At 41.2% G+C, this 22,500-nt stretch overlaps 2 protein-coding genes across 2 annotated transcripts in view; one reads left to right on the top strand and one right to left on the bottom strand.

Annotated features, from left to right (window-relative positions):
• slc36a1 (solute carrier family 36 member 1) overlaps window positions 1-22,500 on the top strand; it is a 63,361-nt gene that overhangs the window by 34,799 nt on the left and 6,062 nt on the right. The gene's annotated exons all lie outside the window — the stretch shown is intronic.
• The window catches only part of LOC138743197 (protocadherin Fat 1-like), a 134,331-nt gene continuing 130,358 nt past the window's right edge, over window positions 18,528-22,500 (bottom strand). The window contains exon 24 of the mRNA XM_069898149.1: window positions 18,528-21,691. Within this exon, the coding sequence (XP_069754250.1) occupies window positions 21,186-21,691 (506 nt within the window). The 3' untranslated portion in view covers window positions 18,528-21,185. The remainder of the gene's footprint in view (window positions 21,692-22,500) is intronic.

The following is a 22,500-nucleotide window of genomic DNA, read 5'->3' on the forward strand; positions in this document are numbered from 1 at the left end:
TTTCCCAAAGACAACTAGTTTGGTAATTGGCCATGGCAAATTGCCCCTTGCATGTAGCTAAGATGAAGACTTATGGAAGTTGATGGGAATGTCGAAAGAAGTGGGAGCAATGTAGGATTAGTATCGATAGCCATGGAATCAGTTAGGCCAAAGGCCTGTTTTTTATGCTGCATGAATCTTTTGGCAATTTGACTCAAACTGGGAACCAATACAAGTCAAACTGACTTACGTTCACTTCTGAATAAGTGCCCCATAATGATGACCAGAAATTAGAAACTTGCTTCAGCCAAGACTCATTTGTCAGAACTCTAGCCCTAGAGTCCATAAGTTTTAAATTCGAGGATTGTTAATGGAAAATAGGATGGACATTCCACTGTTATGCGGACATGCAGGCTTTCGGATGAGACAGTTGCCCAATACCTATCTGTCCCTGCACAAATGATCCGTAGTTCCATTTGAAAATAGACCAGGGTAATTATGAAAAGTAAAACACTAAAGATTTCAGAAGAATGAAGTAAAATGGGAAATTTTACATAGTGGAAGATTAACCAGAACACAACTAGACCTGGCTTAACTGCTGCTGGTACATTGCCCAATGTTGATAATATTCATCTCCTCTTTAGTGTTTTGTGAGCCAGTGTTCAGGGTCATACAATAAATATTCTTCTGTTAAATTTCATAGTGCCTGGCATGACTTCATTTTCAGGACATTTCAAATACATTTGTTGTCCACTTTTTAAAAAATTAAGATTGGAAATTGTCTCAGTTCTAATTTCTATCAATTAGCTTTTGAGCAGAAGCTATCAAGTTGTGACTCTAGATATGTTTATACATAAATGGAGTTCAATCTTATTGTCTAAGATGTGCCATAAATCTGTGCCTCTTAATTTTCCCATTCAGACCCTTAACATTCCATGGAACTATGTTAATTGGAGCCATCGTCTGATTAATAAAATGGTTTCTAAAAAGAAGCATCCATTCTAGTCATCCCCATCCGGCTCCAGGGGACACCACCTTGGATCCACACCATCAAAGAAAATATAAAACAACTTGAAAGTAAAGTAACCTTGCCAAACTAAATAACTCCTTAATATACCTCCAGCCCCCAGCCCTCCCAAATCTGATGATCACCAATCGCAGTTGGGATCTGTTCACAAAAAAAAGCAGAATAACTTAAGTTGATGGTCTTGAAGCTCCTTAAAACTGACAACTTATAAGTTTTTATTATAATTCTTTTTATATAAAAACATCAGTCAAATATAAGACTCAACCTATCAATTTTATATAAACTATACATATATAATTGAAAGTTTAGCAAGAGCAAAAATATCTAAATTCTTAATAATCCATTAATATATAATCAAAGCTTACATATGTAAATTCAAATTTATAAAAAACATTCTCCATAAAACTATAAACAATAAATAGATTGGTTGGTATAGTTAATTTTTTAAAAAGAATACACTACCTTAAATTTAAGTAAATCAGTGTAACGGTATTTTTTCACATTAAAACTAGAATTAATCTTATTGGTTAACATGGTTCAATATTTAAAAAAAAAACCTAGTTGTCACTCTTTACTACATATATACAATTATAATGCCCATAGTGAGGCATTCAGCCCCATATTTTGTATTCCGAGTTGCTTTTGCGCAGAGAAAGAGGAGAAAAAAAGCCATTTGAAAAAAATGAACACAGCACCCTCTTCATCTAACACATTTAGAATGAAAATCACTAGTAAAATGATAACTAATACTTATGGAAAACAAAAATAATCACCAAAAATATATTTTAAAACCCCCATGTGTATGCATAGTGAGATTGCCAGCACTGAGGCCAGAAACACCATTGATAATTACCTTTACAGTAACTTTGATTTTTTTCCATTTTATCTTCCTACATACTTACGTTGCCTTGCAGAGCTTCTTCCAAATCCTTTAAATGACTTCAAACATAGACAAGGCTGCCATAGATCTGTTAAGTTTGTCCTCCAGCTCATGCATTAATTTCTGTGTAACATCTTGAAGTTGAGCCTTAAACATTCCGGCAACCACTACCAAGATATTACATCCCCTTCTTCTGCTTTAAATTTGGAAGTATCCTTTTACTTAGGAAATTTTGGTGCCAATTTATTGATATAGTTGTTAATATTTTCAATAACAAACACTTCATCCAAACCTTGAACATCTTAGTCCTAAAAATGTTAGGTCTAGAAGTGGAAACTGTTACGTTTCGGCAGGAGCTACGGCTAACACAGCTTATTCCATAAGTTGTCAACTGGAAGTTAGGAGAGGTGACTTCCGACTAGGTACCCGCTGGAGGGAATCATTACATTCACGTATACGTGATTTTTCATTACATTCACCTGAGATCAGAAATCATCCCAAGTCACTGGACTTGTGTGGTAGCAACATTAACTGTGGCACCTCTGCACTGCCCAGAAAGGGAAGACAACTGTTCATATTCTCGGATACTGGGAGTCAGTATCTCGGAGGACCTTTCCTGTAATGTCATCATGAAGGAAGTACATCAGAAGAAATATATGACATCATGTACAACCCTGAGATTCTTTTTCCTGTGAACCAGGAAGAATTTCTACTTATTGGTAGTGATAAACACTGCACTTAAGAAAAGATATGTATGCAAAAGAGAGAAATCTAAGCAAAGAAAGAATTGTAAACAAACTGACTGTGCGATACAAAACTAAATATTCAGTAATAAATAATGTGCAAAGTAAAAGTCCTTAAATAAGTCCCTAATTGAGTTTGTTGTCGAAGAGTCTGATGGTGGAGTCAGTTATTGAACCTGATTTTACGAGTCTTGTGACATCTATACCTCTGTCCTGATGGTAGCAGCGAGAATGGTAGTGCCTCTACTTTTTCAGGAGTTTGCGGAGGTTTGGTATGATGTTGTGGAAGCTTGCAAAGGTTTGCAATGTAGTGCAAAGTGTGCTGACCAATTGCATCATAGTCTGGTATGGGGGCACCAATACTTCTGAGTGGAAAGCCCTTCAAAAGGTAGTGGACACAGTCCAGTACATCACAGGCAAAACTCTCCCCAGCACTGAGAACGTCTACGTGGAAGGCTATCGGAGATCAGCAGCAATTATCAATACCACCCAGTACACACTCTGTTCTCGCTGGTTTTTTTGTATAAAGGAGTTGGAATGATGTGATGGAGAGAATAAATAATACATATGTAGGAAATACTTTTATTCTTTTCTCTTTCACCCCCATCTTCTTTTGTTAGATAAATGTATGTGGGTCTTTTAAACAATCAACTCAATTGTGTATATCTTATTATTTGAGATGTATAATTCAACTGGAACCTCCTCGGGGGAAATAAATACAGGTGCCTAACCTTTTATCTGGAATTCCGAAAACCAGCAACCTCCAAAAACTGGCACTTTTTTTCAGTAGATGACATATGCTCATCAAAGATGGAGTTTGGCGTCAAATGTGATCCGACACGACCCTTGCTCAACTCCTCATTTTTCGTCTGGGCACCCTCCAACCCCAGGTCATGAACATTGAGTTCACTGCATTCCACTAATAAGCCTGCCTTTCCCCTCCCCCTTAACTAGTTATTCCAGATCCTACTTCCTTTCCCTCTCCACCCAGCCTAGATTCTTCCCCCTCCTTCCTGTGGTGTTTCCCCCTCCCTCCACCTATCATCTCTCACCCTCACCACCCCCCTGTCCCCCTTCCCCCTTTTGTTCAGTCATCTCTCATATTCCCTCACACTTTGATGAAGGGCTCAAGCCTGAAACGTTGGTTCTGTATCCTTACCTTGCTACATAAAGGTACTATTTGACCTGCTGAGTTTCTCCAGCATTTGTGTTTTTTTTTCACTTGATCACAGTGTTAACAGAATCCTGTTTTACCCCTTCATAAAAGAGGATATAACTGTGACTGGAGTAACAAGGAGAGGCAGGATAGACTAGGACATTTTGACCTGGAGCTTAGGAGGCTAATATCTAACCTTAGAGGTACATAAAATCAAGCGGCACATAGACCTTGCAGACTTTTCCCAGGTAGGCAACCTATTCGTGATTCCAAATGAATTTGATTCACATATCGAAGATTTGAAGTCAATAATTATCTTGGAAGACGAGCAAGGCAGCAGGTTTACAGCTCTGAAGGAATCCCACCCCTTTAGGACTTGGAGTTGTCAAAGTTCGTCATCTTCAATTTTACTTAAAATCATTAATTATTCAGGATTGAAAATATGAGGAGATCTTTGACCCAATCCCATTTGGTTTAGAGTTTTTCTATACTCTTCCCTGTGTTTTTTTTTAATTCCCCAATTTTCTGCAAGTTCCCAGCATCTCCACGCCAGCCATCCAGGTGGTGTTAACAGAGAAGGAGTTTCATGCTCACTCACTTCCCACAAGTCAGTTCACAAATGATGGGTCAGCAAATACTTTACAGCAATCGGATTTTCAATGTTTCTGAAAGAGAAAAAATCAGATTGTTTTAAATTGGAGAGGTGGCACTTTTGAAAGTGTTTTAATGGCACATTTTGGCATTGCAGCAGAATGCAACATTCATTTATTGTATAAAAAATGGGTGAAAATCTAACCTTTCGACATAAGTATTCCAGACCTCATACAGATAAACATTTAAAAATTCATGTTTTTGGAAGGGAAACAGGTCTTTGAACAGACTGAGGTGTTGGGGTGGTGGGGGCGGATAGAAAGAGAGATAAGGAATAAGTATGACAATAAAGAAAAGTGTTTTTTGTTCTTTGGAATTGATAATTATAGATTTAAAATAATGTAAATTTATGCTTTTTATTTCTATTTTTTAAACCCATACTAATGTCCTTAGGATTTGGTAAGGTCAGGAAAATTAGATCTCTCTGGATTGGATGATAGTCCTAAGACATTTCTTTTTATTTTCTTGCTTTATTCTTTTTCCTTTGGGGATTTTTCATTTTTGGGGAGGGGGTGTTAGGGGTAGATTAGATTTGGATTTCAAAGTCAATGCATAATGAAATTTGAATATGTGTGCATGTATACTTGGAAAATGTAAAATAAAATATTCAAAAACAAAATTCATGTTTACTGTGAGATAGTATGGATGAGACATCAGCCTGAAACTTCATTTTTCTTCCCTTGTATCATTGTCTTCAGTTCTTTCTTACTGAACTGTGAATTGCAAGCACACAATATTCTCGTTCATCAATTTTCCTTCTGTTTCCAATAAAGTTATTGAAGCGTGTCAAATGACTCAAAGATTCGTTGACTCAAACCAAGGCTTTTATTAACACAAGTCTGGAGCGTCATACATCGAGGTTGACCAGTCCAGACTGACCTGGGTCTGGTTTGGAGCAGCCCTTTATGACCTGTCAGTAGGCGTGGCTACGGCTCTCAGCCAATCACTACTACTATATGTAAATATATACAAATATACACATTGGTGATAGTATCCTGTATCTATACTTAACTGTACTTAATTAAAAGTACAGTAATCTTAATTCCAAATTATTTAAAATACAAACCACAAATGTAATATGGTAGAATGTGGTTTCATCCAGTGTCGATTTTAAATCATCTTCATATTAACTAAATGTTCCTGCAACACAGCTAAATATATTGAAAAGACTTTGGGTCATGTTATGTTACTTCCTGATCAGGTCAAGTTTATTGTCATCTGATTGCACAAGCACAACCAACGAAACAGCGTTCTCCAGTCTCGGAGCAAAATAAGCAGATACACAACCAGACAGAACTTGAGATGAACAACACACATGCTGGTCAAGTATTCAGATATGAAAATAAATATTGTTTCATGAATATGAGAATCTCAGGTGGTTAGTGTGAGCAGCTCCTTTGGAAGTTCAGCTTTCTCACTGCCCGTAGGAAGAAGCTGTTCCTCGGCCTGGTGGTGTTGGCTCTGATACTCCTGTATCTCTTTCCCGATGGGAACAGCTGAAAGATGCTGTCTGAGGGGTAGAAGGGGTCGTCAATGATCTTGCACACCCTCTTCAGACAACGATCCCGGTATACCATGTCGATGGTGGGGGGTGGTAGAGATTCCAGTAATCTCCTCTGCCACTTTTATGGTCCTGTGGATTGACCTCTGATCCATTTCTCTTCATCAACTGTACCACACTTTGATGCAGCTGGCCAGGACGCTCTTGATAGAGGTCCTATGGAGGATTGAGATCATGGAATTGCAGTTGCTGTTGGCCTTCCTGACAAGTGAAGAGATGTTGTGTGATGCCATAGATTGAACATCCCAAAAGAGTCATATCAACCTTGATGGTTTGTGATAGGAAACAAATATGATTTATTTCAATGAGGTCCTGGTGATAAAGTGATTTAGGCTTCACACGAATTCAAGGTTCTTTTATTGTCATGTAATAAAACAGAGAATGTGATATTACACATAATTTGCTTTAGACTATTGTAAGGCAGACAACAGTCCACCATCAGCAAAAATTATCTGGTGCCCTTTACAGTCAGAGAAAGAGAAGCAAACGAGAGTGCCATGAGAGTCATTGAATGTCCATGGATTCTCCTCCAGTCCTTCTGCAGCCACATAGACTTCAGTCCAAAACCATAAGCAACCCGAGCTCTAGATCCAAACCTCCAACATGATCAGGAAGCCCCTCAGTGCCCTTGGCACCCCCTCACATGCTGGTTCCGATAACTGGTAGCCTTTCAGACAGTCTTCAGTCAGTCTCCAGCAATTCTCACCTTGTTGCAAGTCCCTTGGCCATAGTCGCTAGCAGCCCACAACCTGCGTGGGTTCCTCACCTCAAATCATCAACAGCCTGTGTGTTTTTCAGCCTCAGAGGCCCTCACATGTCCCCCGTCACAGTCACCGTCCTGTGGATTGTCTCCTCTACTTCTTCTGAAATGGGGAATGGTCTCTGATATCCAGTGCCCTGCGCCAGTACTCCACTTCCCCAGAGTCTGAAACTCTTTGTGGTCACTGCCCTACATAAGCGGTGCCATCTCAGCCCCATACCCCAAGGTCGCAGGATTTTAAAATAAACCACTGTCGGCTCCTTTAACAGGCCATTTAAAGCCTGTGTGGAGCTGGCGACCTTCGGGCTGTGTGATTGAATCCTGCAGGGGAGCACTGTATCTCCGCTCCCTGCTCTCCGCAGGTCCACGGCAGCACTGCTGTTACAGCAGCTCTGGCAGCGCCCGAATTTTTTTTCATATCATGAAGAAAGCCATGATGAATTTCCTCTCCAACCCCACTCATTCTAAATGCCTCTGCAAGACACAGAGGGATGTTGACCCAGTGTTGGCAAATGGGATCAGAGTAATCTGTGCAATGAGCCTAAGGTCCTGTTTTTGTGCTGTACAACTTTATATATCCATCTCCAGAAGTGAGATGGGGCACAGAATGGTACCTAAATCAGATTGCTCTTCAGTTTTAAAGGTCCATAAAATAATTAATTGAATTGTTAAGAATCAATTTTAGTTTTACTTTCTTTGAAAGATCAAGGTAACACTCTACCTACACATGCACAATGGCTAAGAGACATCATGACTTGTTTAACTCTAGAAAAAATTAGATCTGCTCTCAAGGATTCAAATATTAAGACATGGGGCCCATTTATGGATTATTACCATCATCTCAAGGTTTAGTGTTGATCTGGAATTTTGGCCTGTGTTGTCCCTCTCCACAAGTAGGTGTCACTTAATTCATACATGTCAACTTTCAGCCTTGCTTAGATTTTTTGTTGTTGTTAAATTTTACTCCATTGTCGTGTTTGGGGACTGGATCTCCTTATTATGAGAATGTTCAAATTTTTTTTTCTCAAATCTTGTAGCACATTTTATAATTGCACTGTTTAGTTGTACTCAAAATATCAATAAAAATATTTTTAAAAGAAAAATCAAGGTTGGAGTCAAAATCAGTGATCACAATCTGCGTCAATCACCTCATTAAGTTCTGAATACATTTCATTCCATTTGTATGTCACATGGCAGTGGAGTGGGTGTGCCATACACACATTTCACCATGCAGGCCTCATAATGTGTCATTCCCTGATGTACATTACTCTGTGTCACTGCCTGTGAAGAGACTAGAGTGATTACTGGAAACATTTTCTGGAGAATTACCCAACATGGGCTGCAAAACTAAATACAAAGATTGCACGACTACTTATTTTCTTCTCTCCGTGATGGATGGCTGGCAGCTTGTAACCATCCCACAGCATCATTCCTGTAAAAGGAACAATATTTCAAGATCTGAGTTGCACATTCTCCAGAATCTACATTGTTTGATTGATTAAATGCCACGATTGCATTCTTGTTCCAGAGCATCGGAGGCTGAATCTGAGGAAAAGTTACAAAGTTCAGTGTGTCATCTTTCAAGTGGCACATTAAACAGAGATCCAATCTCTCTCTTGACTGGATACAATGAAAAAAGCAGAGAGATATATCGCATCTTCTCTATTTCCATTAATGAAGAAATTTATGATCACCTTTGGTCATTATCACATTGTTATTTGTGGCTGTTACATTTTTAACAATATCACAGAAACTGCACATCAACAAGTACTTAATTGTTTGGAGCATTTTGGGATTTGTCCAACTTGTTAAAGGTCATAGGTAAATGCAAGTCTTTCTTGGGCCCACAGTTAGTGTCATATTCGTGCAATGCTATCATGGTGTACCAGTAGTGAGGGTTGCACATTCTCCAACCCTGTGAGGAGTTTGCACATTCTCACTGTGACCTGCGTGGGACTTCTCTGGGGCTCCAGTTTCCTCCCACCCTCCAAAAATGCATGGGCTTGGTTGATTAAATTGGGTGTAATTGGGCGGCAATGGTTTCATGGGTTGGAATGGCCTTCTACCATGCGTTGTCATTAAAAAAAATAATTCTGTAGAGTGTCATTTTCAAGGTAAGTAGTTATTCAATCTCGTTGCAATGTGTATGAGAATCTTCATCCATGAATAATTTGGATTCCAGTAGACCATGAAGAATTAGTTTCAACACCAAGGGCATTTAGAGATGCATTACATTATGATCAGGGCTCATTTTGAAAATCTGTGAATAAATTTCTTTTTGTACCTTTAAAAAAGTGCATCAGTCAGATAAGGTGTTCAGGTGAGATGAGCTGTCTGCAAGGGTGCGCAGAGTATATGGTGCTATTTGTAAGAACCTGGGAGATATTTAAATGCATAAAGTGTGTGCATGCATGTGATCACTTATTTGAGCATCAGCAGATGTGAACAAGTTTGGTGAACATATATATCAGTACTGAAGCCATGAAGCCATACACCAAGAACAGTCGAGAAACAGTAAATTATCAGTCAGAGGGAGAAACTTTTTCTTCATCACATCCATTGAACTCATGTTGTACATTGCACTGGCCTTCTGTTTCTTTAACAGGCCAATTAGGCCCTACAAGTCTGTTCCACCAAAATTACACCCTATTTACATACACCCTGGCATGTTTTTGAAGTTGATGTAAATAGATTTCTGAAATGGGGTTCAAAGTGGACATGCTACAATATTTGAATGGTCAAAGATCTGATGTAGTTGCCTCCGGCAACCCAGTAACCACTGTTGCTGCTACATGTTCTCCTTGTTCCCTCGTGTGGTCCATTGGCTGGGGGCTTCCAGCTCCAGATCATGAAACCCTGCCTACTTCTCCATTGGACTACCTCAACCCTGATCCCAATTGCCTGAAGCTAACGGAAGCCGTCAGTGTCTGCTCTCCCTGGTGGGAGAATGAAATTTAATATAGAGAAATGTAAGGTGTTGCATTTCGGGAAGTCTATCATGGGTAGGATCCACACAATGAATGGTAGGGATCTAGGGAGTGCTGTAGAGCAGAGTGATCTAGGAGTACAAAAGGTACATAATATCTTGACAGTGGTGTCACAGGTTGATAACGGTGGTCAAAAATTCCTTTGGCCTTCGTGAGTTTCAGGGGCCCAGGGTTGTGTACAATAAGTTGGGGTTGAGTCACTTGTACCAAATAGCAGGAACTGCTGAATCAAGGGGTGGGTTAAAACCTGCAAACAGATCCTGGTGTGAAAACCAACAGTAATAAGCCTTAAGCAGTTTGCAAGATGCTTCATCTTTCTAGTGAAAACCTTGTAAGTGAAACTGAGTAAATTATTCCAGAATATTTATACATATGTACATTATATTTACCGTCCAGAGGAAGCAAATGCTTTTGGCCTGAGCCCTTCGGCAAGGTTTGAACAGAAATCAAGCAGGGACCTGAATAAAAAGGTGGGGATATGAGGGAGGAAAGGATTGGATGAGGAACACAGGCCAACAGACAGGAAGTCATAGGTGGATATGGGTTGGAGGGCAGAAGAGAAAAAAGCTGAGAAATTATAGGGAAGGAGGTAGCTCTCTGAATGGAGAGGGAGTTTCCCACCCCTTCCCTTCCGTTCGGAGATGACCCCCTCCCCCATCACCTCAGCTTTTTTCTCTTCTGCCCTCCCACCCATATCCATCTGTATGACCTCTTACCTGTTGGCCTTCGCTTTGGTTGTATACCTTCGCTTCCTGTGGACACTGCGTGACCTACTTAAGTCTCCACATTGCACATTATCTGCATTGCTGAATTACATGACATGCATATTATATCAGGTTTAGACAATTTTTTTTACTCAATATAGCACCGCAATATTTTGAAACAAGGCAAAGAAATACTTGGCATGGATTGTTCAGCACTGCAACTGCGTGAATATGATGGTCTATCGCCCTCAGATGGATTAACAGTGATATTACACTCGAAGGCAAAAAAAAACTTCTGTGGGAAACAATTAAAAGTTGGAGGGACTGTTCATTGTTTGCTGGAGAATCCAGCATTTGCAGTTTTTTGTGCTTTTCTAAACTGCTGGAGGAATGCACTTGCTGTGGATGGAAAGAAACAGGCAATGTTTCATGACTGTGCGGCCTGTTGAGTTCTTCTTGCAGTGAAACACGAAAGTCTGCAGGCGCTGTGACTGTAGTAAAAACACACAGAAGTTCTGGAGGAGCCATAGGTGTATCTAGAGCCCCTTTCACACTTGCAAGTGATCCCAGGAATCAAACACCAATCGGCCTTTAAAGTGGCAAGTGTGAAAGCAGGATCAACTCAATGCCGGCGTCGGATGACGCCATCTTATGCCGGGGATTGACAGTCTCGACCCCTGGTACTATCCCCGGCATCTGCAGATGTCGGCATTGCAATCAGGCAAGTGTGAAAGGGATAATTGCATTGTGGGATTGAAATGACCCAAGTTTTTGTGTGTGCAGGAAGAAAAGATTAAAATGAAGGTACAAACTTTGCCATGGGAAAGTCGTAATGGGAGAGAGAGAGGAAATAAATAGCAATAGTGGACAATTTTTAGACAGCGTGGGAAATTTTATAAAGACCGTGGGGAAAAATCAATGGCGGACCTGACTTCCCGAAATGCCATGTAGCAGAGAAATTCCTCTGTGAATGCTCCATGTATGCAGCCAGGCATACAGCCCTTTATCCACTGTATGGAATTCTAGGAGGGCAGGTCCACCATCACTTTATCCCTACAGTATTTATAAATTGTACACGATAGCGCTACCAACTTTCCCACACTGTTTAAATTGTACATGATAGTGTCACCAAGTTTCCCACACCATATGAATTGAGCGCTATAGCGCTACCAAATTTCCCACACTGTTTAAATCGTACATGATAGCGTACCCTGTTTAAAAATTGTCCGCTATTACTATTTATTGCTCGCACTTTCCCACGGTCCCTTATAAAGGTTTATACAGGTCAGCACAGCAACAACAGGAGCTGAAGGGCTCATACTCTGCTGTACATGAAGCTTAATTATGTTATAATTAGGCATGATTAATTTTGTTCAAATATAACATCATAATACATTGATCAGGATTGAGGGCAGGTCCACCATCATTCGATGTGTCATGACGTCACCAGTAGAAGGTAGGACAATCCTAACCTTGGGGATGGCTCCTTGCAACTGTGTCAGTGACCGAATGAGGAGTTGTCAAGTGTGAAAAGCCAAACCCCCATTCCTATCCCAGGACACTGAATAGCCAATTTAGTGGGATGCAAGTGTGAAAGGGGCTCAGGGTATGGCAGCCAGGGCATGTGCCCTAGGCGCCACATGAAAAAGAGGGGCACTGTCCTCGCCTCACCTGCCCAATATCGAACTCCTGGCCCCAATGCTGATCTTCGCCTTTCGCTTTGTGCTGCAGCGAATCTAACTCCCAAGCCCGACACAACGCCCGCCCCACCCTGGCCAACGTCGCCTCCCCCCCCAACTCCCGACTGCCTTGGCCTCACTAATCCCCTAGCCCTGTCTGTCGCCCCCATATCTGCATCCATGTGTCTGAATGTGTGGTTGAGGATGTGGGCGGAATAGGCACAGGCAAAACTATACATTGAAAGCAAAACTGGAAAATCATGTAACAAGCATGACCTATTTACTCGAAGAAATCCTAAACTTATTCCTGGCATTAAAATGCCCTCTTGTCTACGTTGTCAGTAAATTATGTGGTGACAGGTTTTATTTTAACAGCCATTCGTTCTTGTTTAAAGTTTGTGGATGTAATGCATATCCATGACAACCGCCTCGTTTGATGCAGTGCCCATTTGTTTCAGGATAAGGAAAAGCTAACACGTGATAAAGACGCACTCACCCGCTCCACGTGCAGAAATCGTACATATTACTTAGATTAAAATTAACTTAAGTGTGGTGAACTGCTTTTAATAAATTTATTGTTCTGTCACTTCAATAGGAAAGAATATAGCATGGTTTTCTACGGGGAATCTTGGTCAAAGAGTTTATGAAAATAATTGTTCACACACACTCCCCCCTTCAGGCTGAAATCTGCAATTGGAGTGTCACTCAACTCAAATCATGTAGCACAACATCACGATCACTAATTAAAGACTCAAAGGGTCATCATGAATCGTCAACACAGAAGGAAATAAAGGCATTTAAACTCGTTTAAAATGGGCAGGTTTGGAAGTCATGTAGCAACAAGATGCGCTGTTTACCTTGGGCGAATTGCTGTGTTTAGGGAGGAGAAGGCAGAATGGTGCGGGTACGCAGCTACTGAGGGTAGCAACTCGCTCCATAGCAGGTCAACAAAGCAAGGACACTTGATAAATAAAGTAGGCATAAATACATGCGCTCAGCAAAAGCAAGCAAGCAAGCACATAAAGTTACCATTTTGAGTCCACAAGTAACTGTAACTGAATATGCAGTGAAGGGGAGGGCATTGAGGAATGCAGAGGAAGCGAGAGATTTTGGATTAACGGTTCATCGTTCTTTGAAAGTGGAATCTCATGTGGATAGAGTGGTGAAGAAGGCTTGGGTACGCTGGCCTTTATAAATCAAAGCATAGAATATAGGAGCTGGGAGGTGATGTTGAGACTGTTCAAGGCATTGGTGAGGCCAAATTTGGAATACTGTGTGCAGTTCTGGTCCCTAAATTATAAGAAGGATATCAATAAGGCAGAGAAGATTTACTAAAATCTTACCCAGACTGCAGTATCTAGTATACAAAGAAAGACTGAGTAGACTGGATCTTTATTCATTGGAGCATAGGAGGTTGAGGGGGGAAATTTGATAGAGGTATTTAACTGCTAACCTTGCCTTATAAGATTTATTTTACAATCCAGACAACAACCTGGTAAAATCTTCTCTGCACCCTCTACGCTTGTTCCGTTTCCCTCAAGCCCATTTTATCCATAGATATGTCCAAATGTCTTTTGTCCACTTCTACAGTTTCATAAGGCAGGTCATTCCTGATACAGACCACCCTTGGGCTGAAGAAAGTTCCCTCTAAGGCCCCTCCTGAATCTTTCCCCTCTCACCTTTATTTAATTCTGGAAGCATTTACCCTGGCAAAAAAAAAACTGTGACAATTGCATGACTCTCATAATTTTGTAAACTTCGCCCTTCGCTCCAGGGAATAAAGACCCAGCCTATCCAATGTCTCTCTATAATTCAGGCCCTGACTGTCCTGGCAACAACCCAGTGAATCTCCTCTAAACCCCTTCCAATTTATTGATATCCTTCCTGTAGCTGAGCAACCAAAACTACACACGATAAAGTGTGGAGTCTCCAATGCCTTGCACAGTTGAATCATGAGATCCTAACTTTATACCTTGCCCAAAAACGATAATGCCTTCACCATCTCATCCACCTGAATTGATTTTTTCAAGGAACTCTGCACCTGTACACCTAAGTTTCTCTGTTCTACAACACTCTCCAATGTCCACTCATTCACTGTGTAGGACCTTCCCTGGTTTGACTTACCAAATTCCTTAAACTTGCAAATTCTATTTGCCATTACTTGGCCCACCTACCCAACTGGGCTAGATCCTGTTGTCAACTTAAATATCCTTCCTCACCATCCAACTGCTCTCAAAATGATGGAAACTTAGGAACCATGCTTCCATGAAAAAAGTGAACAGATACTTGGATTTGTGCAGGAATTTAATATTGCTTCCTTCTGGAAATCCACACATGTAAGTTCTTAATGCTATGCAGAAGGTGTATTCATGACCTCATAACAGTGTAATGGTCTTAGATAGAATCTTTCAAACCATGCAATTCAATTGCTTTAAAAATTTTTTAAAAACACGATGCTGGAGAAACTGAGCAGGTCAGACAGCATACTTTACAGAGCAAAGATAAAGATGCATAACCAACATTCTGGGCCTGAGCCCTTCATTCAGTTATGAGCAAAATGGAGGGAGGCGCCTGAATAAAATGGTGCTGAATCATACAATTCAGGCAGCTTGTTCCATACTCCCACCACTCTGTATGAAAAGGCTCCCCCTCATTTTCCCTTTAAACCTTTCACCCTTAACTGATGGTCTCTCATTTTTATCTCATCTAACCTCAGTGAAAAAGGCCAGCTTGCATTTACTCAATACCCCTCATAATTTCCTCTCATTTTCCAATCTCCCCTCCTTCTTCTGCGCTCCAAGAAATAAAATCATCATGGATTCAAACACCAGCGTCAGAGAAATTGGTACTAGCCACTAGCCATTCACATATTGCTGGAGGCTGTGACATGTCTGCTTAAGATGAACTGACAGACATCCTAACTGAAATGCTATTACTTAATCATAGATGAGCTTCAGGCCTTCAATTCTCAGAAAGTGTAAGCCAACTGCCGGCAGGTAGAGGACTATGTTCTTTGTACTGTGTTTGGACTTGATGAAGGGCTCAAGACCGAAACGTTGGTTCTGAGTTTCTCCAGCATTTTGTTTTCTTACTCCAATCAGTGACTGCACACATTTGTGTCCCCTTGTTTGAAATGGATTCCCTCCTCAGTCTAAACTGGAACAAAGCAAATGATAACTAAAATGGCAAACAATTATGGTCAAAGTTGCATCAGAGAAACCATGCTTCACAGCACAGAGATTGATCTCAGACGCTGGTTTCTCAAATAGTCAGAGAGGTTAAAAAAATCAATTCAAACAGATTTAAATACATTAAAAAAATATATTTTTAAACTATCGTATCAGATTTCAGATTTCTTGTTGGAATACTTATAATGACATCACATACAACCCTGAGAATCTTTCTCCTGCAGGCAACGTAGAATACCATTTATTGGGAGTGCAAAAAAATGTAAACAAAAAGGTACCTTGATGTCGGTACCTCAAGCCTGAAACATTGGTTGTGTATCCTTATCTTTGCTACATCAAGGTAACTGCTTGACCTGCTGAGTTTCTCTTGCGTCATGTTTTTACTTTTTAGCCATAATCAGAATCAGGTTTACGTTAAATTTTTTTGTATTGCAGCAGCAGTATGGTTCGCAACAAGGTGAAAAATTAATATAAATTACAATTCTGTAATTTTTTAAAAAATCAATAATTAGTGCAAAAAAGGAGAGAAGCTGAGGTAGTGTCCATAGGTTCATTGTCCGTTGAGAAATCTGATGGCAGAGGGCAAGAAGCTGTTTTTGTAACATTGAGATGTCTTCAGGCTCATGCACCTCCTTCCCGATGGTAGCAGTGAGAGAAGGTCATGGCCTGGGTGGTGAGGGTCTTTGATGATCGAAGCTGCTTGCTTGAGACACCACCTCTTGTAGATGTCCTTAATGGAATGAAGACTAATGCCCATGATGGTTCTAGCCAAGTTTACAACCCTCTGCAGCCTGTTCCTGACCTGTGCACTGGGACTAGACAATAGGTCCTTTCATGCCAAACCTCCGACTGGAGACCAGCTATAAGCATGGACAGAAAAATATAAACCTACCTTTCATGGAGTAGCCCTAAAAGGCTGCTCTTGCGTCGCATGCGTGTTGAGTGGCGCCTCGTCATGCCCTCCAGAGCCAATGGAGCAGGGTGACTGGTGCCATACCACTGGCGGTTTAAAAATCCTGTTACCGCGATGTCATCAGCCCACCCCTAGCCAGTCGTTTGCAGTGGCATTACACTCATGCTAGGCAGCGAAGAACTGCCCTCTTCCGCTGACCCTTCCCCCTTTCTCATGTTTGGAAGAAAACCACATTTTTTTCCTTTATTTGCCCTTGAGCTTCACGGTTTTAAATTTGTAATCAAACAATTCACATGTAATTAAAGTGCACATTCCATATCTTTTTTCGAGCTGTACGTTTTGGTTTGAACATGTAGAAATTACAGAACTTTTTATACATAGTTCCCCCATTTCAGGAAACTAAAATGTTTGGGACATTTGGCTTCACAGGTGCTTGTGATTACTTAGGTATGTTTAATTGCTTCATTTGGTGCAGGATTAAGAGAGCTAGGCTTGCTTCTAAGCTTTTGATCACCCTTGGAGTCTGTCGTTGCCAATTTTAACGTGAGATCAGAGTTGTGCCAATGAAAGTCAAAGAAGACGTTATGAGGTTGAAAAACAAGAATAGTGAGAGATGTCACTCAAACCTTAGGATTACCATAATCAACTGTCTGGAACATCATTAAGAAGATAGAGTGTACTGGTGAGCTCAGTAATTGCAAAGGGATTTGTAGGCCAAGGAAAACCTCCACTGCCGATGACAGAAGAATTCCCATCATAACGAAGAAAAATCCCCAACGGCCAGATCAGAAACACTCTTCAGAAGGCAGGTGTAGATGTTTCAATGACCACGGTCCACAGACAACTTCACGAACAGAAATACGAAGGCTACACTTCAAGATGCAAACCACTAGTTAGGATGGCCAGATGACAGTTTGGCAAGAATAATTGAAAAGAGCCTGCAGAATTCTGGAATAAGGTTTTGTGGACAGATGAGACCAAGATTAACCTGTATCAGAGTCATGACAAAAGCAAAGTGTGGAGGCATAAATGTCCTGCCCAAGATCCAAAGCATGCCACCTCACCTGTGAAACATTGTGGTGGGGATGTTATGGCCTGGGCTCTTATTTCGTAGATGACATAATTGCTAATGGCAGTAGCAAAGTTAATGCTGAGGTGTACTGAAACATCTTATCTGCTTAATTTCGAGCAAATGCCTCCAAACTCATTGGATGGCGCTTCATTCTACAGCAAGGCAATAATCCCAAATATACTAATAAAACAATAAAGGAGTTATTGGAAAATTCTTGAATGGTCATCAGTCACCTGATCTAAATCCAGCTGAGCATACCTTCCATATGTTGAAGGGAAAACTGAGGGGGACCAAGCTCCTGAAACAAGCAGGAGCTGAAGATGGCTGAAATAGATGTCTGGCAGAGAGCATCACCAGAGAAGATACCCAGCACCTGGTGATGTCTATGAATCATAAGGCCCTTTCAAACTGCCATTTAAAAATGGGGTTAACCGGACAATTTGCAGTTTGATAGGGTCCAACCGAGTCAACCCTGTCGGAACCCAACCAGGTCCCTAAGCTACCTCAGAGGTAGTCAGGGAACCCAGTTTAACTTACCTAGGTCTCATCCATGGCCGATTTGAAAATGAAACTGGCCGACCCGCCTATTCCGGTGATGTCAGTGCTCTCTTGCATGTGTCACTGGGCAGCCAGCATCTGAACATCCGGGAGTACCTCTGGTGAGTGTGTGGTGCATCATCATGGGGGAAGTTCCCCCTTAAAGCACCGGGTTGGAGATTTAATGGGTAGATCTCCCCTGTGATTTGAAAGGTGCTTCCAGCACCTTTGCCCCAGTAATTGCACCAGGGTCCCAGGAGGGCGACCCAGATGCTGCAATTTGAAAGGGGCATACTAGGGATATGCAACAAATTACTAAGCATGACTACTTTAATGTACATACCATTGCGATGTCCTAAACATTATGGTGCCCTGAAATGAGGGGACTATGTATTAAAAGTGCTGTAATTTCTACATTGTCGAACCAAAATGCACACAAATACCCTTTAATAAAATCTGGAATGAGCACTTCAATCATGTGGATTGATTGAATCCAAATTAAAAAATGTGAAACACAGGGGAAAATAAAGGAAAAAATCTTTCTTCCAAACATGATGTAGGGCATCAACCTCTATCTTTTCAAATACCCTGCCGACCTTGTCTCTTCACTTTCCTTCATTATAGGGCAAAAGACTTGCTGCTGTTAATTTATTCATAACTGCAAAAAAACAATAATTTGATGATCTCTAATCAAAATAAAACCACATTTTATTGAATTTATTACAAAATTAAAAGAAAAAAAAACACTTTCTGTACAAACACACAAAGAAACAGTATTATACTCTGGCCACTCAAATTATACACATGCCATGAAATTCACTCCCGATTGGTGGTGCTGAATGTACGTAATGGTGTCAGTGTGCTGTCCTTTGCTAGATTTTGGAGACATGGTGTAACACACTGCTTTGATTATTTGATTATAACATTCCTGCCTCAGAGGTGAGTTTCTGGGAAATATAGTCACATTTCACAACAAGTCGGCGCAACTGTATGAGTGAGAAAGGAGATGAACTCTATTTTGGATCTCCAGTGTAACACTTGCTTCACTTGAAAAGTTGGCTGCTCTGCATTATCACGTAATTCAAGACTCACTTTGGTGTAGCACAATTTATTATGAATTCCTGAAGACACCAAGTTCAGCTGAAGCTCCTCCTCCCCTCCATAGCATGTATGGATGGCCTTGAGAGGCAAACTCCAGACTGTGGTCAACAAACACACAAGCCAAATATTGTAAAGGGGGACTGCTTTATATTCAAAGCCTAGTTGAGGCCAATGGAATGGCAACGACTCTCAATAACACTACACTATCCTGTCATATGGGTCCAAGTGTTTGACAGTGTACTCCATTATTCATTTGTACTGACTTTAGTGGTGTATAAAAGTCTTGTGTGATAAAATTTAAGATACCATTTGCTGAAAGTGAAACCCAAGGGAATGTTAACTGACTGTATCAGAATCAATTTGGATTCAAGAGAGGTTTAATTTTGATACATTAAGTTTTGACTAATAATTTGAGTAAGTTAGATAGTGCAGCCTTTTAGTCCAGGTGTAAACCATGAAATGAGGCCACAGAGCATATTTTGAAAAAAAAAAGACCAAAATTTGCATTCCATGATATCTCAAATAACCTTTGGATGTATGGATAGGAAAGGTTTCCAAAGATATGGCGCAAATGGGACTAGCATAGAATCCAAACTTGTTTAGCGAGGACAGGTTGGGCTGAAGGACCTGCTGTGCACTGTATGATTCCATTAGTCTTTTTATGACTTCATAACTTCCAACTGAGAAGTGCATACACCGTAAAAAGTAGGAAAAGCAGCTGCCAATTGCACAAAACCTGCTCCCCCAGCAGAGATTAACAACAAACAAATGATCTGCTGTTGAGTAAGGGATAAATATTGGTACAGATATGTGGGATAGGGGACTACTTTTTTGTCTACCTCACAGCACTTCAATGCCTCATCCAAGTCAACCTGAATCTTTGTGATGAAGACCTTGAGTTGGCGGGGGGGGGGGGGGGGGGGGGGGAAGTGTATTGGGAATCTTGTTCTTTGAACTGATCAGAGAGCCGGAGATGACAATGACTAGAGGCTAAGAGTTGGGCCCTTGCCAGCAGTGCTCCAAGCTAACAGCAAGGCATGAATCCAAGGTTGAGAGAAATGCTGAATGATCACGTAACCAGGAATGTGCAGATGTTGGCTCCCTTCAGGCAAAGGAGAAAGCAGTGCTCCTTTTTTTCCCCCCAAAATAAACTGCGCTAGGATTAGAATATGATTAATTTCTGATGACAAGCAGACTGTCTTGTGGGGACCCCCCTTTTGTTTCAGTAACCCTTTTGAAGCGTATTCAGTTTTCTTCAAGATTCAGACCCCTTCACTGTAACCGACTCTCGCGCAAGAAAAATGCCAGCGTCTCCTGAAACTGTGGCTCTGTGACAAATTCTTCCTTTTCTCAGAATATCAGCCACATCTTAGAAAATGTTTTGGAAGACTTGCTCAGCAGCCAATTCACTAATAATGGATATTAGGCGCAAACACATCTGCTTTTGTGGGAAGCCTGTTTTTAAAGGAATATACTTGCCTGTAATTATTTTAGGTGGAATAAATAATGTTTCACTTCACGAATTGTGTTGCATGAGGAAATGTAAAGAATGTTGGGGAATGGATTTTTTTCATGGCTCATTTTATAAGAGTAAGGTTTGTCCTCTGGTCAAGTAGGTTCAGAGTAAAGATCTGGTAGTGATTGCAGTATCAGTTCCCACATGAACTAACAAAGGAGCTTGAAAAATCTGCAACATATTCAACAGTTTCACACCTCAATCCCATAAAAACATGCTGAATTCAAACCATAACAGTCAAACATGACAAGTGTTAAATTGGCTTTCATGTTATTGTCAGACGTGCATAATCATTAACCTGATGCAAATATTCAAAGAAACATCATACAGAATATTGTTCACACTTATTACTTCAATACTTTTGTGGTTTGGGAGAGATTATATTTTCAGAAGATGAAAAAGACCAATTTTTCACAATCTCAAGCTGCAGTTAGAAAGTTTTCTTGGCTTTTTGTCAGTCCTCAGGGGGATGTTTCTCAATGGGTTAACATCTCTGCATTGCTAATCTCAGTGCTGCAACATGAGCAAAATGTTCAACCAGTCTGTTGCTGTGCCACTGGTGTGGTCACAGAACCTGTCAAGCCTGGGACATCAGTAGACAACCCAGTGTTCCAGAGGATGTCAAATCACCCATTGCACTTATGCCCACAATCAATCTGTTAGGGTGACCTTCCAGACTGCGGCTTTGAAAAGTCATAGTGCACGATACGAGTTGTGAAGAAGTTCTCTCATTAAAACATCACCTCTTCACAGCTGCCATAGTCACTCTCCATGAGATCAGAGTCTTCATAGCAGGTGGGCGCGACTAGGTGGGGCACCATGCCCTGTGGGTGCATGGGCCCGCACTCTGCGTACGATGGCTGAGCGACGCTGAGACGGACGTGAACCTTCTGGTAGCCAGGCTGCATGGCAACGCCCGGCACCTGGGCCTTGAGCAGCTCTGCCGGGTAGTAGCTGATGGCAGTGTACTCGTTCTGGCAACGGGCTGGCAGCAAGGGCATCGGACCGCATTCGGGAAAGTCCTCCAGCCTTTGATCGTTGTACTGCGGAGGCAGGGGTGTCCGCTTGTTCCATTTGGGATGGTGGTCCAATGGGAATGGGAAGCCATCGAATGTGTCAAAATGTTCGTTGCCCATTGGATGTGAGAGGTTCTCCTCCATTCCTTCGTAATGTGGGTATTCTTGTATTCTTGAGGGTTGGTGCTGGAGAGACCAATCTGGAGGATCACCATGATAGACTAAAACATCAAGAAGATTGGAAGAAATGTTAATAGACTTATCCTAGCTCCACTCAAATAATCAGCATTTATTCTAAATGTACAGCATGGTAACAGGTCCTTCCAGCCCGCAAGCCTGTGTCACTCAAATGCACCAATCAACCTACAACCCCCATACGTTTTGAAGGGTAGGAGGAAACTGGAGTACCCAGGGAAAACTCTTGCAGAGACAGGAAGAGCACACAAACTCCTTAAAGGCAGCATTGAATTTGAACTCAGGTTTTTGGCGTTGTAATAGTGTCATGGTAACTGTTCCACCCTTAATAACTGGGCATTTCTGAAAGAAACCGAGACTACAGTTTTGGGTCTGTTGTTTTACATTGATTTAGAGCAGAAATGCTGGCCGCTGACTTGGAAGATGCTCTCCTCCTCTCTCTGGTGGGAGTTCTGCGAGGCCCTCTCTAAATGCTCCCCCACTGCTCCCCTTCTCTTTGACCAGCATCTTCAGGCTTCTGAAGGAACCTCAAAACAATGATGTCACACTGTCCTCGCTAAGTACCTTTCCATTCGTTCATTGTGCCACTATGCTGTGTAACTGGGTTCTTGCACTGCTACTTAATGCTACTGTATGAATGCTGGAGCTGACTTGCTTGTCTGCTCATGAAAGAACACTTGTTAATGTACCATGTAATAATGTGACAATACACTTGAGCTTGAATTGCATCGTTCCTCCCTTTAACCAGTTTTGAGTGTCTCTGACCTGCACCAATAGAACAATTTAAAAAATGCAGCACAGAAACAGGCCCCTTGGCCCATCTAGTCCTGATGGC

Source organism: Narcine bancroftii, chromosome 9 (genome assembly GCF_036971445.1).
Source record: "Narcine bancroftii isolate sNarBan1 chromosome 9, sNarBan1.hap1, whole genome shotgun sequence".
NCBI classification, from domain to species: domain Eukaryota; kingdom Metazoa; phylum Chordata; class Chondrichthyes; order Torpediniformes; family Narcinidae; genus Narcine; species Narcine bancroftii.